The sequence below is a fragment of the Littorina saxatilis genome, linkage group LG3 (assembly GCF_037325665.1).
Source record: "Littorina saxatilis isolate snail1 linkage group LG3, US_GU_Lsax_2.0, whole genome shotgun sequence".
Lineage (NCBI taxonomy): Eukaryota > Metazoa > Mollusca > Gastropoda > Littorinimorpha > Littorinidae > Littorina > Littorina saxatilis.
This window is the reverse complement of record NC_090247.1, coordinates 41,272,563-41,289,556: the sequence shown is the minus strand read 5'-3', so window position 1 is coordinate 41,289,556 and position 16,994 is coordinate 41,272,563. Positions and strand designations below refer to the sequence as shown.

Sequence of the window (16,994 nt, the reverse complement as noted above, 5' to 3'; positions counted from 1 at the left end):
TACTCTCTCTTACTGCCCTCGATCATCTCAGGCTAATGGCTTCATTTATGAAATCATCCCATTTTAGATATAATTTACACGGTAAACCTAATAACTTTTAAACATATACGTGGGTCCGCCATGATCTGTTCAATCTGTAAAGTCTATCAAGAAAATGAACATCAGCTCTAGGCGGCACGATCCTCCTGCAAATAGATCTTGTATCAACAACGTTTTTACAAAATAAATATATAAAATGTATGTAAAAATACGGCATCAAGAAAGAGCATAGGCTAACAAACCTTACCAAGTACGACTTTTAATTTCACTAAAACTCAACCGGCATGCCATCCAGTCGACACCAAGAAAACAAAAAGCAAAGAAAACTTGCATGCTGCGTACTTTCTGTTCTTACTCAGTTACTGTTAAATCCTTCCCACAGGATGCAGACGCCATCATTTCGCGGACTTTCGGTATGAAAGTAAGAGTTATATCCCTTGCGGGAGGATTTTTTTTAATGCCATTTAACGGGGTTTATTTCCTTATCACTATTTATTTCAAGATTATAAATGCATTCTTTTGGACTTATCATTTAAATTTGGCGAAGAATAATGTCCCGTATGGTCCCAGTTCACGTTCGGTTGCAACATAGATTGCGCATGCGTGACCACCATTGGTTCCTGGCAACAAACACCGCTACAAGTTTGGGCAGAAGTGAGGAGGTTTTGACAACATCCATCAAAGACAATGACTTCTTACCGGGTGAGTTTTTGGATGAAAAGTACTAGTCATTGTGTCAGCTTATGTGCGCTTTGCGTACCGTGGCCAATATGGCTGTGTACTTACATGTATGGACGGAAGCTGTTTTTTACAGGAAATGTTTGAGTCATTTTGTCAAGATCCTCTTCAGCCCTTCTCATTTTCCGCTTCCTCTGGGATCACAGGTTTCTGCTTCCAGTACCTCTGAGTCTGATATTTAACTAGATATCACAAAATGGTCGTCATAAAGTTTTGGTTGTGTGCATAGTTAAATTCCGAAGTATTTCAACTATTGTACTACATGCAGGTAGCAGAATGTGGTAACAAAAATAAGTAATACAATATTTTGAGCCTTATCATGTTCATGGACTCATACATATTGTAGAATGGACTGGTCCTTGCACTTGGATGGGGGGCATCTGTCTTATTACATTTGAAGAAAATCAGAGGAGTTACTTCACTGAATTCATGTGTTGGCGCACATGCATGTGCGTACACATGTGTATATATATTAATTATTATTAATCTGTACAATGTAACCTTCTTATGTGAAACCAGATATTATCACTTTTATGGTATTATCTGTGCAACGAAATCACAAAAGTTGCATGAATGTCAAGATATATTGTCAATTTTCAGGCTGCTGATTCCAAGAGGGAAGAATTTAGGAAGTATCTGGAGAAAGCTGGTGTCTTAGACGCGCTAACCAAAGGTGAACATTTTGTGTGTGTGTCTGTTATCTATTTAGTAGTTATATATATATATAGCATGGGAACTGGTTGCAGGAGGCCATTTATGTGATACAGTTTTATTGTGCATGTGAGCAAGCAAGAAAAATACATGAAAAATAGATATCTTATCAGACTTATGGTAAGGCTGTGTACTGTTCAGTCAACATAGAGAATTCTACATGGCTTGCTGTGCTATACCAGATTTACACAAGTTGCTTTTAACATTTAGTCAGGTTTTGACTAAATGTTTTAACATGGACGGGTAATCGAGACAGTGGTGGTGGTGGTGTGTGTATGTATGTATGTATGTGTGTTATGCATGGTCGATTGTTCCATTTGTCGTGTTTCCGTTCCATGATAGTCTTGTGTTTATAAAAGTGGTATGTGCATGTCACTCTTTTCTAAGCTATATTCGCTGATTATATTGACTATCACATTGTTTCATCAGTGAATAAAATCCTCTGAAATGTGTGTGTGTGTAGAGCGATTCAGAGAAAACTACTGGACCGATCTTCATGAGAGTTTCTGGGTACGATATCCCCAGACAATTTTTTCATGTTTTGAGTCACTTGAGAAAAAGTGACTCTATGTAATCGGTCAGTGTTAGTCTGTCCGGCCGGCCGTCCGGCCAGCCGGCCGGCCGGCCGGCCGTAGACACCACCTTAACGTTGGACTTTTCTCGGAAACTATCAAAGCGATCGGGCTCATATTTTGTTTAGTCGTGACCTCCAATGACCTCTACACTTTAACGATGGTTTCGTTGACCTTTGACCTTTTTCAAGGTCACAGGTCAGCGTCAAAGGAAAAATTAGACATTTTATATCTTTGACAAAGTTCATCGGATGTGATTGAAACTTTGTAGGATTATTCTTTACATCAAAGTATTTACATCTGTAGCCTTTTACGAACGTTATCAGAAAAACAAGGGAGATAACTAGCCTTTTCTGTTCGGCAACACACAACTTAACGTTGGGCTTTTCTCGGAAACTATAAAAGTGACCGGGCTCAAATTTTATGTGAACGTGACTCATTGTGTTGTGAATAGCAATTTCTTCCTGTCCATCTGATGCCTCATATAATATTCAGAACTGCGAAAGTGACTCGATCGAGCGTTTGCTCTTCTTGTTTCAATAAATGTCTGGTGACATCATATCCGGCTTTTTGTGATAGTTGAGGCAGCACTGTCATGCCCTCATGTTTCAATCAAATTGACAATGGGATTGAATTTTGAGCTAAGCAGCATAAAAAAAATGTTAATTAGTTTGCTCATTAAAGTTGTCATTAAAATCGAATTTTCACTAACAGATTTAAAAATGATTGTATGGTATTCCTCAGGAATTCAAAAATATATACATATGTCATGTTTACTCTAAAATGTGCTCAGAATTAGAGAAAATAGGTTACGTAAGTACTGCGTTCGCATGCTACGCAGAGACGAGCATGACCCGTCTCAGCCTTTGGGTGTAGTTTGTCGAGACTATCCTAATCTCGGCGATGACTGTTTTTTGGTGTTAATCTGTTATTTTGATGCCAACACCTTGACTAAATGTTTTTATATTGCTTCAGTTCATACGACTTGTTTTTATATTTGAAAAAGCAACTAGTGCAAATCTGGTACAACACAGCAAGCCATGTAGTATTCTGTTTATCCTACATGTACTGTAATTGCGTGGCTTCAGCTCCAAACATCCCTGAGTCTACACATCCACATAGAAGACACTTCTTATGGAACCTCGATCTCTTCCAAAGCCTCGTGCAATCGTTGATGTCAAAGCAAAGAGACGTCACTCTAGAAAGTATAGCGTGATGTGTTAGTTCTAAAATTTCTTCCAAGGAAAACAGCAAGCGCAAAAGTCTTTCCAGAATGAAATTTGTCTCTGCGGCTTTTGGAATGAGGAGCAGTGAAAAATCAGGTCCCTGCCAGACTAGTTTGGCACGACCTCATTTACATGATTTCATCACGTGTGAATTGAACGATTTGTTATCTCATGGGTGGTTTTCACATGTAGGATAAAAATACATGGTATACATTAAATTCTTGCAAGTGAGTTTTTGCTTTTAGACATTAACCGGGTAGAACATTTAAATAAAAAGAAAACGCACCAGTAACCAGGTTAGGTACTTTTATATCAATATTTCGGCATGTAACTGCCTTCTTAGGGTAGGTATTGATTCAGAAGTTTTGAATTTGTCACATAAGACAAGTTTGGAAAGCACAGGCACTAAGTTTCACATGTACTTTAGCAATTTTTAAATTAATCGTGTCTGTGTATGATTTTAAAGGTCCTTGTCTACATTTTTATACCAAAATCGCCATTTGACCATTAAAATGCAGAGTCTATTATCTACAAATATCAACAATACACCCCCTTTCGATCAGGAAAGACGAAGCCAGTGTAGCCGTTTGAAAATTCATTGTAGTATTCCAGCGAAGTACTCATAGTAGGATATCCTTATTTGGAAAATGCCAAGCGCAAAACTCCTCTCAAATCCCGTGCATTTCGTGCGTTTAAAAAAAAGCGTGGACAGCGCTCCAGTGTCAAACTGTTGCTGCACTTGTTTGGGCGTGGCTATAAGCATAGTGACATGAATTTGATTGGTCAGTATTTTTAGGCAAAGCACATGTTCTCAGGAAACAGAAAACAAAATATTGGAAGCGTGAGTCACGCTACCCAAAAATAAAATCTTTTTTTACATATATTTTTTTTTCTATAACTTTTTTCCCCATATAGTTCATTCATCATCTGACAACTTTTTAGCAAAATCTAACCATAAGATTATTGAAAAAAAGCAAAAATGTAGATGACCACCTTTAATGTATTCATTATCTAATATCCGTTGATTGTATGGCTGAGAAACAGAGTAAACGTATATTGGATGCTTTTAAGTAATTGTCCTTTCAGTGCAGAATAAATTACATATTCTTACCCAATTCTCATAAATGCATTGACTTTGATCTCACATGCTAGATGTCGAAAAACTATTCAAATTACCTGCCCTTGTAGGGTGGTAACCAAGCTAAAAATAAAAAAGACGCCATAGCCGTTGCTATGGCCTGACCCAGCCTGGTTACCCACAATACCCCGCGCGCCATGTGGGCGGCAGCATCCTGAAGAATCATTTTCGACTACTCACGGTCGGAGGTGTTTGGATTTACTACTTTCGCGGCCTTCTCTTACTGGCCTGTCTGTTGGACTAGCTGGTTTCTTGAGGGCCTTACCTGTTCGCCGTTTTGGTGAGACCTTTCCTTTTTGACTCACATGCGAAGCAAAAGTGAGTCTATGTACTCACCCGAGTCGTCCGTCCGTCCGTCCGGAAAACTTTAACGTTGGATTTTCTTGGACACTATTCAGTCTATCAACACCTGATGTGGCCTGATGGTGTATGGTTACAAGATCTCAAAAAACATGTGCGGCAACTTGACCTCACTTCAAGTTCAAGGTCACAGGGACCGTAATTGTTGTCTTAAAAACGACCATTTTTCACATTTTCGCATTTTCTCTGAAGTTTTTGAGATTTAATACCTCACCTATATATGATATATAGGCCAAAGTAAGCCCCATCTTTTGATACCAGTTTGGTTTACCTTGCTTCAAGGTCAAGGTCACAGGAGCTCTTCAAAGTTGGATTGTATACATATTTTGAAGTGACCTTGACCCTGAACTATGGAAGATAACTGTTTCAAACTTAAAAATTATGTGGGGCACATGTTATGCTTTCATCATGAGACACATTTGGTCACATATGATCAAGGTCAAGGTCACTTTGACCCTTATGAAATGTGACCAAAATAAGGTAGTGAACCACTAAAAGTGACCATATCTCATGGTAGAAAGAGCCAATAAGCACCATTGTACTTCCTATGTCTTGAATTAACAGCTTTGTGTTGCATGACCTTGGATGACCTTGACCTTGGGTCAAGGTCACATGTATTTTGGTAGGAAAAATGTGTAAAGCAGTTCTTAGTGTATGATGTCATTGCTAGGTTTAGTTATTTGACCTTGACCCTGAAGGTCAAGGTCATGTAAAGGTCAAGGTCAAGCATGTGAGTCGTATGGGCTTTGCCCTTCTTGTTTGGTTTTGTAATTGTATTTTTTGCTTGCTTTAACAGACACGTGCAGATATTTTTTCTGGGTGACTGTTTGTTGACTTAGTCAAGCCATTATGGCCGATAGCAAGCTCAGTGCAAGGCAGGAAGGCGACTTGGCTCTTGGCCCTGTAAGAAAGGGTAAAGGTAAAGGAAAGTCAAATTGACCCTTTCAAGATGGATGGCGACTCTCATAAGGCAGGCCTATGAGTGGTGGCTTGGTGAGAGGGGGGGGGGGGGGCGGTCAGTCCTCCCTCTGGCTTCGGAACGGGTTCATGAATCCAGAGCCTGGGCGTCGTCCTTGGCGGTGTTGCGTTCAGGACTGTCCCCACCGTCGTCTTGATGAAGTGATGCAAACTGCCTATTGGAGGTCGGATGACGTGTTCATCAACTTTTACCTCCGGAATATTGCCTGCATGCGGCTGGATGGTGCTAACGCATTGCCATCTTTAGTCGCGGCAGGACAAGTTCTTTCTAGGACATAAGTAAGTTCCCTCCACCTTTAGGGGGAATCTGCATTTATGAGAATTGGGTAAGAATATGTAATTTAATCAAAAATTTCAAAAGTAAATTTTCATTTGATTTCTTCTTCTTCTTCTTCTGCGTTCGATGTTTTCATTTGATTAATATACTTACCCAATTCTCATAGTTAATACCCTCCCATCCATCCCCGCTACTTAATTGTCCGGTTTTTTTTTAGTCTCGAATGATTCTTCAGGATGCTGCCGCCCACGTGGCGCGCGGGGTATTGTGGGTAACCAGGCTGGGTCAGGCCATAGCAACGGCTATGGCGTCTTTTTTTTTAGCTTGGTTACCACCCTACAAGGGCAGGTAATTTGAGTAGTTTTTCGACATCTAGCATGTGAGATCAAAGTCAATGCATTTATGAGAATTGGGTAAGTATATTAATCAAATAAACATTTACTTTTGAAATTTTCGATTTCCTTGCGGTTGCTTTAAAAAATATGTTTTTTCATTTCAGTGCTGGTTGGACTGTATGAAGAGCCAGAAAAGCCAAACAATGCATTGGAGTATCCTTTTATAGATATATGCCAGCATTTATTCACGAAAAATCAGACTCCTTATGTACTATTGTGAAATCAAATAATTATTATAATCCTAAGTTCTTTGCATTTTGCAGCCACCGCCAACCTCGTAGCAGTGATTGCACAGCCATTTTCAAAACTGAGATTGGTTCAGCATAACTCTAACGTACCATTATTATCTATATTGAACCATCACTGATGTCTGACTGATGGCTCTGGGTGACTCAGGCACGCACACTACCATTGACTGCCCTATATTTCTTTTGTTCTTGATGTCACAACCAAGTGACTAGGTTTTCTTCAAAGTCACAATAGCAGAAACATGCATATCACCACAGAGTAAGTGTTCTGTTTCTTTCTGTAACGTTGTTGGTGCATGTGTACTCTTCTTTAGTCATACACAAGACGTTCAATATGGTGCAGGGGTCAAAGTTGAAGCAAAAAAGTTGTATTCCTGAAAATATAGTATTCCATGTTTCGTTTTTAAGTTATGGCAAACTGTTATTGGGAACTGATTTGAGGGATTACATGAAACCTTAACTAGTGAACAGCTTCCTTCGTCAGCACCTTGGTGCCTCTGGCCCTGACACAGCTGATGTTGAAGCGCTGAAGCTGGAGGTCACAGAACTCAGGCAAAAATGTGAGCAGCTACAGGAAGAGAACAACGATCTCAAGGCAAAGGTCTGTATTGTAGCTAAGATGACCCAGTACTTTAGATAGTTACTTTTTGTTACTAATAAAATCTGCTGCCCTACATGCCAACTGGCATAACGGGCAGTAAGTACTAATAAAACCAGCATTTTTTTAAGGTTATGCTGCCAGTATTCTGTTTTGCTTTGAACCTTCTATAAATGAAATAGATAACCTGAAGTAGCAAAATGCAGAAGATAATGACTTTTCTTGGCAGAAGAACAACAGGTATGTCTACTACCCCCCTTTGTTACCTTAACTGACTTAAATAAAATCATTACAAAAACTGAGCTGTGTGGTAAATGGGTGGATTATTTCCCCAAAGTAAGTCTCCTGGCAGAGTACATGTAACTAAAGTAGGAACATGTGTCTAACAGATGTGTCATTTTAGCTGAATATTGCAGGTGCAGCAATATGAGCCCCAAGCAGAACCTGAAGTGCCAGAGAACTAGTGCAACTTTCCTGACCTACAGATCACGTCACTGAACATTACTTCATCATTTACGTTCAGCATTCATCAGGATGGTCAACACACCACCACAGACAGCCTTTTGTTCCTGATGCACATCAGTTATCAGTTGGGATTGTGCAGGATTTATGAAAGTTATCAGTCGTAGCCAAGCAGGATTTTGGAATGTTATCAGTTGGAACCACAAAGAACTTTTAAAATATGGAAAATAAAGGAAGGATTGTGTGTTCTCTTTTCTCTCTGAAGTATGAGAATAGTATTTTATTTTGTTTTGATGCCCAGGTTGGCAGTGATTTAGCTATTTGAGTTCTCTTTCAACCAGCAGGTGCCTGGAAAATGTGATACAGTATAATCTAGTTTTTATTTATTTCAGACAGTTTTCTTTAAATTGTAAAAAATTGTCTTTCTTTTTGTTTAATGTGATTCATTGTTCTCTTGACAGATTCAGAGGCAAGCTTTTAGGATTGAGGAGAAGAAAATATTTAAAATAAAACGATTCTTCAGTTTTCTCAACCACTTTATTTCATTTGTTGATGTTTACTTTGAAGTAGAGGTCCAGAATTTTGCTTTGCTTGTGAGTTTTTGTTTGTTTGTTTGTTCATTTTGTTTGTTCATTTTGTTTTGTTCTCAAAGTTAGATCTGTATTCTTTTATGCGAGCTCTATTTGATAGTATGAATGTTGGTGCATTTCTGGGTATGTGGAATGTGTGAAAATCTTTGTAATTTTGCATTTGTTCATTTGAAATTAGTCGAACAAAGGTCTGCAAGATCAGACGTACGACTTAACTGCATAAGAAACTTTTGAGAGCCTTTCACTGGAATAGTACATTTGTTGCATTCTGTAAGATTATTTGAAATTTATGAAACATTGGATTGCAAGTGTAAGCTTGCTGCATAAAAACTTTGTGTGAGCCTGTCTTAGAAGTGTACAATTGTTGCATTTCACCAAGTGGGACATGCCATCATGGCTCCCATTCTATACCATGACATATCTATGGTTGAAAATATTTGGTCATAATCTTTGGCTTACTGCTTTTGAGTCCTTGTTTGTTTGTGTGGAATGTTTTCTCTTCACCATGTGTTTGTCAAAAGGAAGCAGGATTCTGCTTGTGAACTGTTGTGATCAATAAATAAGAAAACATTTAATGCAGTGTCTCACCTTGGCTCAAGTTTTGTGTTGTCCACTGTGTGTAGCTCTTACATGCTGCAACTTGTTCATGCTTCCACGTTAAATTGTGCTCACACACAGTTCAGAATCCCAAACACACGTCAACTCGCATTCACAGGTCGGTCTTTTCATTCCATATGATTCACCAAAATGATGCTCTCCACAAACAGTACGCTCTTGTCTAATGCAAGTTTATTTCAAAAATCAAAAGTGGGAAAATAAGAATAAAACTAGCGTGTACTTGACGGTAAATGTATGAAGCAACTTTCATACCGTAGGGGCAGAGTTTGTTTGTTTGTTTATTTGTTGCTTAACGTCCAGCCGACTACGCAGAGCCATATCAGGACGAGGAAGGGGGGGATGAAGGGGGCCACTCGTCAAGCGATTCCTGTTTACAAATGCACTAACCCATTACTTGTGTCCCAGCAGGCTTTAGTAAAACTAAATTAATACCTACTGGAAGATTACCAGTTTCCAGTATGTTAAAATAGGCTTAACCTATCTACTGCTGGACTTACATCAGAACACTAACAGATTAAACTATACATGAATCGCGAGACAAGCGGCAAGAGAAGAGATTTTTGGAAAAAATACAGGTGAATGAGCAAGAAGGCAGAAAAAAGAAAAGAATTCATGAAGAAAAAGAGAGCATGACAGGAAAGAGGAACCAAAAATCTACCTAACAGCAAACTAGAAAGCTCCTGCGGTTCCAAAAACAGGAGGGGCCTTTAATTTCATAACCGCAGTGCCCCACTGCGGGAGTAGGGGCAGAGATCACATATCAAGAGCTGCCTGCCACAAAGTTAACCCTCTCAATATTACATGTATTCAAGCAGGAAATGCATCTCTGGCAGGCAACTAACTGTTGAATTTCTGACATCCTTTTCCCTTACCCATCTCGCCCCCTCCCTCCCCTCCCCTCTCCCCAGCGTACACCACCAAACTGTACTCTAACATTGAATGAGTGAGGATCATTATGACTCATACACACTTTGATGGCAGGCCCAGAAACATGTTCTGGAGATGATTAATAGTTCTTCATTGCACAGCCAGGTTTCTGTGTTGTTCGCAAGTTAAGTTATATGAAGTCTTATATCGCGCACGTATCTCCAGACTCGGACTCAAGGTGCAGGGATCTATTTATGCCGTGTGAGATGGAATTTTTTACACAATACATCACGCATTCACATCGACCAGCAGATCGCAGCCATTTCGGCGCATATCCTACTTTTCACGGCCTATTATTCCAAGTCACACGGGTATTTTGGTGGACATTTTTATCTATGCCTATACAATTTTGCCAGGAAAGACCCTTTTGTCAATCGTGGGATCTTTAATGTGCACACCCCAATGTAGTGTACACGAAGGGACCTCGGTTTTTCGTCTCATCCGAAAGACAAGTTGTCGCTGACAAATTCATTTTACACACAGGCTAAGCCAAACTTCTTTGAGTGCACACGTAACACATCTGTTAACAATAATTCTAACTAAATCCTTGTTCTGTTTTGTTTTTTTAACGAAATGAATATTACCTGTTTGTACCATAGCTACATGTGAATGTAATGTTTATTCCTAACTTCTGGTCTTTCGTAGACTAACAGCAGTATTGTTCCCAGCCTCACAGGTCAGAAGATCAGTTGGGCCTTGGTTAAAAAAATGTAAAGATCCAAATGTCCTGGCGTTGTCCACTTAGTAGGAAAACTGATAGCCAGAAGACCTTGCACATGTCAAAAGTATCGTACGGTAGGCCAGGCAGAGGTGTCAGATTTAACAAAAAGTATGTGTCAATGACCAAAGACCGAGGCCTGGGAACAACACTGTGACAGTTGATGTAATATACTTGAAAGTCAGACTGGGACCAGTCTAATCTCCAAAATATTCTGATCAATGCATTTGCTCTTTAAACTTACTTTTCTTGAATAGGCTTATCAACAACTTCCCTACTAATAAAATAAACACTATGCTCAAAACAACAAAACTTAACAAGTCCTTCAAATTTTAAAACCAGTTTCTGTCTCCGACTTTTCTTCGATCAACAGATGAAGGCAGAAGTCACACAGTCCATCCTCATGCTCAAATGAATGAAAACGGAGGGATCATGGAATATTTTGTACCGTACACACTTATTCACAGATGAGACTGTCGCTGCCACTAAGACTTGATAGCCTTCTCAGCTTGCCGCCGTTTCACGTCAAAGTTGTAGACTCTTGCCATGTCTTGTACAGAGTTAAGGAAACAAACAATGCAAATAGCAAGATAATGCAGCAATGCTGATACAGGTAGCTTTTTGTCTGCATCTAGAGGTAGCTGCTACGCAGGACAGAATCAGAGACATTGAGTAACTAAGTACAAAAGTCAACTTCCTTTACAGGTACAAAAATCAAAACACACATTTTCTGTTAATACGACAGGCTTCTTCAACCACAATCAATATATAAGCCAGAAACGAACACACACACACAACAAACAAAACGAGGACAGAAAGCATGGAAGGCCAATACATGTACCACCATATATTATAGAATACAGAGTATCCTTTCTCACCTGGAGCAGAGGGGAAAATGACAGTCAAACAGCCTATTTCACAAAGGATACTGACTTCCAAGGTTGTCATCTGATCCCTTAGGAACCCAAGGTCTTCCTCGACTTGAGCCAGCGTGGTGATTGCTGCATTCAGGTTCTTCTGCAGGAGGTCCTGGGCATCGTCTAGTGTGTACTCCAGCATCACGTTAGCCTGAGCAAAAATAAAAGTATTAATGGCTAAGCATCTCTGATTCAACATAGCTAACAACCTTAGGGTTACCCCGCAGCCCTTGACTTGCTTAACAGCTTTATTCTTAACTAGCTGTACCCGTTTGCTATGTCCATACACGTTTTTAATGAATCCTTTCAAGTTTGCTTTTCCAAAAGTACCCTATGACACGACTGGAGTGGCAAAGAACATACTCTGAAATTCCCATCTCAGTCGGTGCAGCCGTTTCGGAGCCTTCAGTCATCATACAAACACACTCACACACAGAAACCAACTTTATATGGATTATGATGCTTAGAGTCTTAAATGAGGACAAACCCTGGAAGTTTAAGAGCATGTAAAATAAAGTTTGCATCTCTGAAACTAGTGAAAAGTATGCAAATGGAATGTCTAAATTTGCTTCAAAAACTACTGACCAGTTATTCGAGGGGGTGTTGTGAATTTTTCCTCCATCAAAAACACTAACCATATTTCATTTAAGTTCTGCTCAGGAGGAAAGTGCAGATAACTTGTTTTTCTATTATTAATTTGTAACTCTAACAACAATTTTGTTCTTCATAAACTGCTATATGATACAGTAAATTCCTTTCCCAAAGCATTTGCTTTGATGCATGTATTTTATTTTTTTTATTTACGAGGATTTATATCGCGCACGTATCTCACCACTCAAGGCGCATGTTACCTATTAATGCCGTGTGAGATGGAATTTTTTACACAATACATCACGCATTCACATCGGCCAGTAGATCGACTGCCTTTAGGCGCTGCATCCACCTTTCACGGCCTATTATTCCAGGTCACACGGGTATTTTGGTGGACATTTTTATCTACGCCTATACAATTTTGCCAGGAAAGACCCTTTTGTCAATCGTGGGATCTTTAACGTGCATACCCCAATGTAGTGTACACAAAGGGACCTCGGTTTATCGTCTCATCCGAAAGACTAGCACTTGAACTCACCACCTAGGTTAGGAAAGGGGAGAGAAAATTGCTAACGCCCTGACCCAGGGTCTAACTCGCAACCTCTCGCTTCCGAGCGCAAGTGCGTTACCACTCGGCCACCCAGACCCTATGTAGTTTAGAAAAGAGTGCTATCACTTGCTTTACTAGTACTGTAGTAGTTTGTAGCATTTTTTTCAACTTACCCCAAGCCACAGACACACTTTGTCTGTTGGAGGAATTTTTGCTTTTGCAAACAGGTGGTCAGACAACAGAAATCTGCTTTCTAGAGGGGCAGGGGATTCCTGAAAGCAGAAATTACAGGATCTCTTTAGTTCACACACATGCACTTCCATGAAAGGGATAGAACTATAAAAACTACACACAAGAGTAATCTAACTTGTTTCCCTGACTATTACAATAACACCGAGTGAGTGAGTGAGAGTGAGAGTGTGTGTGTGTGTGTATGTGTGTGTGTGTGTGTGTGTGTTAAACAATCAATCAACAATAATAACATTACATCTAACATACACAATAATTACAACAGGCAAAATAATCACTCTGTCACATACCATGATACATACATAATTCTTGCTAAAGTCTCTCCTGTACATCAACAAACACACACACACAATCACCAAAATTGAAAGCAAAAGCCATGAAAATAATTTCAAAAATTACACAAAAGTTTGCAAAATATCATTTTTACATAAAATTTTAGGCTGTAATTTTTTATAACGGATTCCATATTTACATGACACAGTTACATTTGGCATACCTTCTTGGACTGCAAATGTTTGACAATATCAAGAGAGGTACGAATATCTGGAATCTGACCCTTTAACCTGAAAAAGAGGGACAAAAGTAAATAAAAAGTTTAAAAGAAAAACGCAATGCCATGACAACAAAACATTACAATCAAGACACTACTGGGGAACTACCCTTTTAAGACCGCCGTTAAAATCAAAGTCTTAAAAAATAGGTTAGTTCACAGACATTATGAACAACCAAAAAAGGTCTTAACCCTTTGCCTCTCATACAGTAGGACACTGTCTTTTGTGCAGTTCCCATGAAATGGGAAGTTACCTGACCAATTTCAAACTTTATAACAAAAGCATGCAAAGTAAACATTGCAATTTTTTTGACAATTTTAGACTTCCCATGTAAAAGGCATTCCACTATAGTACAAACAGAATAATCTGCATTTCTATAATTCATTTCAAAAGTGAATAAATATCTGAATTCTTTTGTATCAAGATGAAATTCAAAAATAATTAAACACATATTTGCAGCAAATCACAACTGATGAAAGTAAACTTTAACATGTATTAAAAACAAACAAATCAACTTTTAGTATTATTATAGTGTTGTTCCCACCCTCAGAGGACAAAAGGTCAGTTGGACATGGATTGAAAATATGTATAGGTTCAAATTTCTTGGCTTTGTCCGCTTGGTAGGAAAATTGATGTCAGAAGACCTTCTACATGTCATTGTCAAAGCTAAAGGACGGTTGATGGACAAGTGGCCTGACCAAGGCGTCAGATTAAAACAGTATGCATCAATGACCGAAGGCTGAGTCTTTGAACAACACTGCATGAATCAATCATACCTTGTCTTCTTTGCATTTAGGTTGTATTCCATAAACTTGTATTTGCTGTGCAGTTCATCAAACCGCCGTAAAACTTGCTCTGCTGAGTCATTTTCAGGCTTTTTCATGAACTCATCGACTTCCTCCTGCAAAGAAAATTGCTCAGAAAATCAGCACAATCAAATTATATTTCATGTAATTACAGCACCAGAGATGAGTTGAAAATAAGAATCCATGGCAGAGTTCGAATTATCTGGAATTCCCGAAACCTCAATTGATTTCCAACAAAGCGATGCATTTCCGGAAACGAGCTGCCTTGTTCTAGAAATGGCAACCCTTAGACTGTCACAAAAAGCAGACCCTTTTCACAGGTTATGAATAATGTACATGTATGTATATATATGGAAAAAAACAAGGTCTTATTCTATAAAGGGTAAGTCTTAAATATGGTGTGTGTGTTGGGGGGGGGGGGGGGGGGGGGTTCAACAATTCTCTGACAATCACCTCATGCAGCTGTTGTCTCTATTTTGAACACAATGAATGTTTCCAGTGTAGATGTTAGTTTGCTACAACAGGCTGAACTGATCTTTCTTTTGAATCAACATTTTGTAACAATCAATCACATCAAAAGCGCGCATACTTGCATATTACGTATCAAGAGCCTGGAATCAGTGACAAGAGTCTACACTCAGTAAGGGAAAGTAATATTTTCTCTGCAGCCCAGAGAGACTGTGTGAGTGGAATCAATTAAGGCTGAGTAAAAATCATTACAATCGATAGTTACTACTACTAGTGAGAAGTTCTATCTAGATCTAATGGTTGGTAGCCTAGCTAGCTTGTTCTGGTACCTGAATAAACCACGTTGTCTTTTTACTCCCTCCCTCATTGATGTTTCCTTTTCTATTGCAATAATACTACAATCCTGTCTCTTGAAAAGTCATATATATTCATTATTGCCATGTATAGGTACGTCTCTCTCTAGCTCATCTGTTTCATTGAACACAAACCAGCAGAGTATCGAGATCTGTCATTTGAAGACCCGTACGGCAAATCAACGTCGCATGACTGTGGGATATGCTGTCCGTAAACATTGTCTTGGCTCTTTTTTGTTTGCACAACTGGTGACTATTTTTTGGGTCTGAATGGCTTAAGCAATTGTGCCTTTGCCCACCAGCACTCCACGTGACAGTCTGAGTCAAAAATCGCCAATGAATCAGGTACACTTTCTTTTGACTTACGACAAACCTTGATTGATTAATCGATAACAAAGTTACATCTGAACTGATGTAAAAGCATAGTGAAAAACAAAATCACATCTGAACCGAAGTAAGAAGGACAAAATAGCAAAAACCCTAATCCTCATGGGTCCTTATCAACTGCACCTCTAATAATTAATACATTTATCTTCCTTGTAGTTGTAGTTGTAAGGAAATTCCCCTCTCTGGACAGATCTATTAATAGATGAACCAACCATTTGTCACAAGACCTGTTCCGATTCAAAAACAAACCGAAAGATAACTAAAACTTGTCAGTCACGGACACGGATATACTTAGCTGAACTGATCAAGTGCCATGCAGAAACTGCGGTTTCTGGATTTCTACTGCTAGTGCTAAGTAGTAAGTACTGCAAATCATGTTGATTACAAACACACCACGACAAACAATCAAGAGCTCCCGAACAAGCTTATTTGCTGGAACCAAGCGATAGAATGGCACCCTCTGAATTGTTTCATGGCACTCTAGAACTTTCAACTGGTCAGACGCACTTACAAGAAATTTTGTTTGAGGAATGCCAGAGCTGTTCTCCACCACCTCGGTCGCCATGCTCGCCGGAAGTAATGCAAGTCTCACGAGAAGACGAGTCAAGATGGCGATGCTCGGGGTGAGTGGGCTCTTTAATAACAACCTTTTTCTCTCATAGTTTTAGTGCTGGTTTTCACACATACTTGTATATGACAGTATGAGCAAGAAGAAAAGATTTCAACAGCGGAAACGAATTATGGAGCAGCCTGTCGGCCCGATTCTTCTTCAGTACCTTTCGCATTGACCGTACTCTTGACACTGTGCGCTTTGTGTGTCTTTCTGTGTGGTTTCCTTTCCCCACTAGTCTATTGTGCAGTTACGCGAACTAGTGAATAAATGTTTCCTTAATCTACAGTAGTAGGACTCGGGGTCCATATTTCTTCGTGTCGCGTGCACAGTGAACACAATCAGTTTATTAAAAACAGCTGATGGATAGATACAATTGCAAGCACAATTATGACAATAATGCAAATGACTTGAATGCTATCAATGTAAGTTGTAACCAGTAGGAAGACAGTATCAACAGAAAACGAGATCTATCGAACTTGATGTTTTTGATATTGCAGCAACAAGGGCAGTGCAAGTTTGAGGACAAATGGCCTTCAATGCAGCCTACTGTGCTCAAACTCCTGCGACAAGAGCCAGTTACACGGGATCAGTGGCAAGATCTTTTCTGGTACAGCTTGCATTTTCACATTTATTTTTCATAACACACACACACACACACACACACACACACACACACACACACACACACACACACACACACACACACACACACACACACACACACTGACACACAATGGATATGATGGAGTTCCCAGTGCTGGTCACTCAGGTCAGTGTGCATATTAATTATTATGGGCACATGTGTCTTTGTACTTGTGTTTGTTTTATACCAGCTGATGGGGGAGAAGGAGTGTGAGTGTGTGTGTGTCATTCTGTCTTTCTGTCTGTTTCTTGTGTGTGTGTGTGTGCGTGTG

At 39.4% G+C, this 16,994-nt stretch overlaps 3 protein-coding genes across 3 annotated transcripts in view; 2 read left to right on the top strand and 1 right to left on the bottom strand.

Moving 5' to 3' along the window:
- Positions 1–593: 593 nt before the first annotated feature.
- On the top strand, positions 594–8,907 carry LOC138962389 (c-Myc-binding protein-like). Its single transcript, XM_070334192.1, has 5 exons — positions 594–741; positions 1,378–1,450; positions 6,539–6,587; positions 7,154–7,283; positions 7,697–8,907. The coding sequence occupies exons 1-5, from the start codon at positions 727–729 to the stop codon at positions 7,742–7,744; spliced, it is 315 nt and encodes a 104-aa protein (XP_070190293.1). The 5' UTR covers positions 594–726; the 3' UTR covers positions 7,745–8,907.
- A 196-nt stretch (positions 8,908–9,103) lies between these two features.
- Positions 9,104–16,084, bottom strand: LOC138962387 (prefoldin subunit 3-like). The gene is made up of 6 exons (XM_070334190.1): positions 15,979–16,084; positions 14,230–14,354; positions 13,399–13,465; positions 12,827–12,925; positions 11,525–11,663; positions 9,104–11,145 (listed from the first exon to the last, which is right to left on the bottom strand). Exons 1-6 carry the CDS (start codon positions 16,030–16,032, stop codon positions 11,081–11,083), a joined length of 549 nt encoding a protein of 182 aa, XP_070190291.1. The 5' UTR covers positions 16,033–16,084; the 3' UTR covers positions 9,104–11,080.
- The window catches only part of LOC138962384 (cullin-5-like), a 22,596-nt gene continuing 21,667 nt past the window's right edge, over positions 16,066–16,994 (top strand). Inside the window, exons 1-2 of the mRNA XM_070334188.1 lie at positions 16,066–16,090; positions 16,578–16,687. Coding sequence (XP_070190289.1) covers positions 16,076–16,090; positions 16,578–16,687 — 125 coding nt within the window. The 5' untranslated portion in view covers positions 16,066–16,075. The remainder of the gene's footprint in view (positions 16,091–16,577; positions 16,688–16,994) is intronic.

Excerpts from the sequence above, each read along its gene's own strand:
- LOC138962389 (XM_070334192.1), top strand. Across the intron at positions 1,451-6,538 it reads CTTAGACGCGCTAACCAAAG|TGCTGGTTGGACTGTATGAA; the intron begins GTGAACATTTTG and ends TTTTCATTTCAG. Across the intron at positions 6,588-7,153 it reads AAGCCAAACAATGCATTGGA|CTTCCTTCGTCAGCACCTTG; the intron begins GTATCCTTTTAT and ends ACTAGTGAACAG.
- LOC138962387 (XM_070334190.1), bottom strand. The coding sequence starts at position 16,032 with ATGGCGACCGAGGTGGTGGAGAACAGCTCTGGCATTCCTCAAACAAAA. Across the intron at positions 13,466-14,229 it reads CTAAATGCAAAGAAGACAAG|GTTAAAGGGTCAGATTCCAG; the intron begins GTATGATTGATT and ends CCTCTTTTTCAG. Across the intron at positions 11,664-12,826 it reads AAGTGTGTCTGTGGCTTGGG|GCTAACGTGATGCTGGAGTA; the intron begins GTAAGTTGAAAA and ends ATTTTTGCTCAG.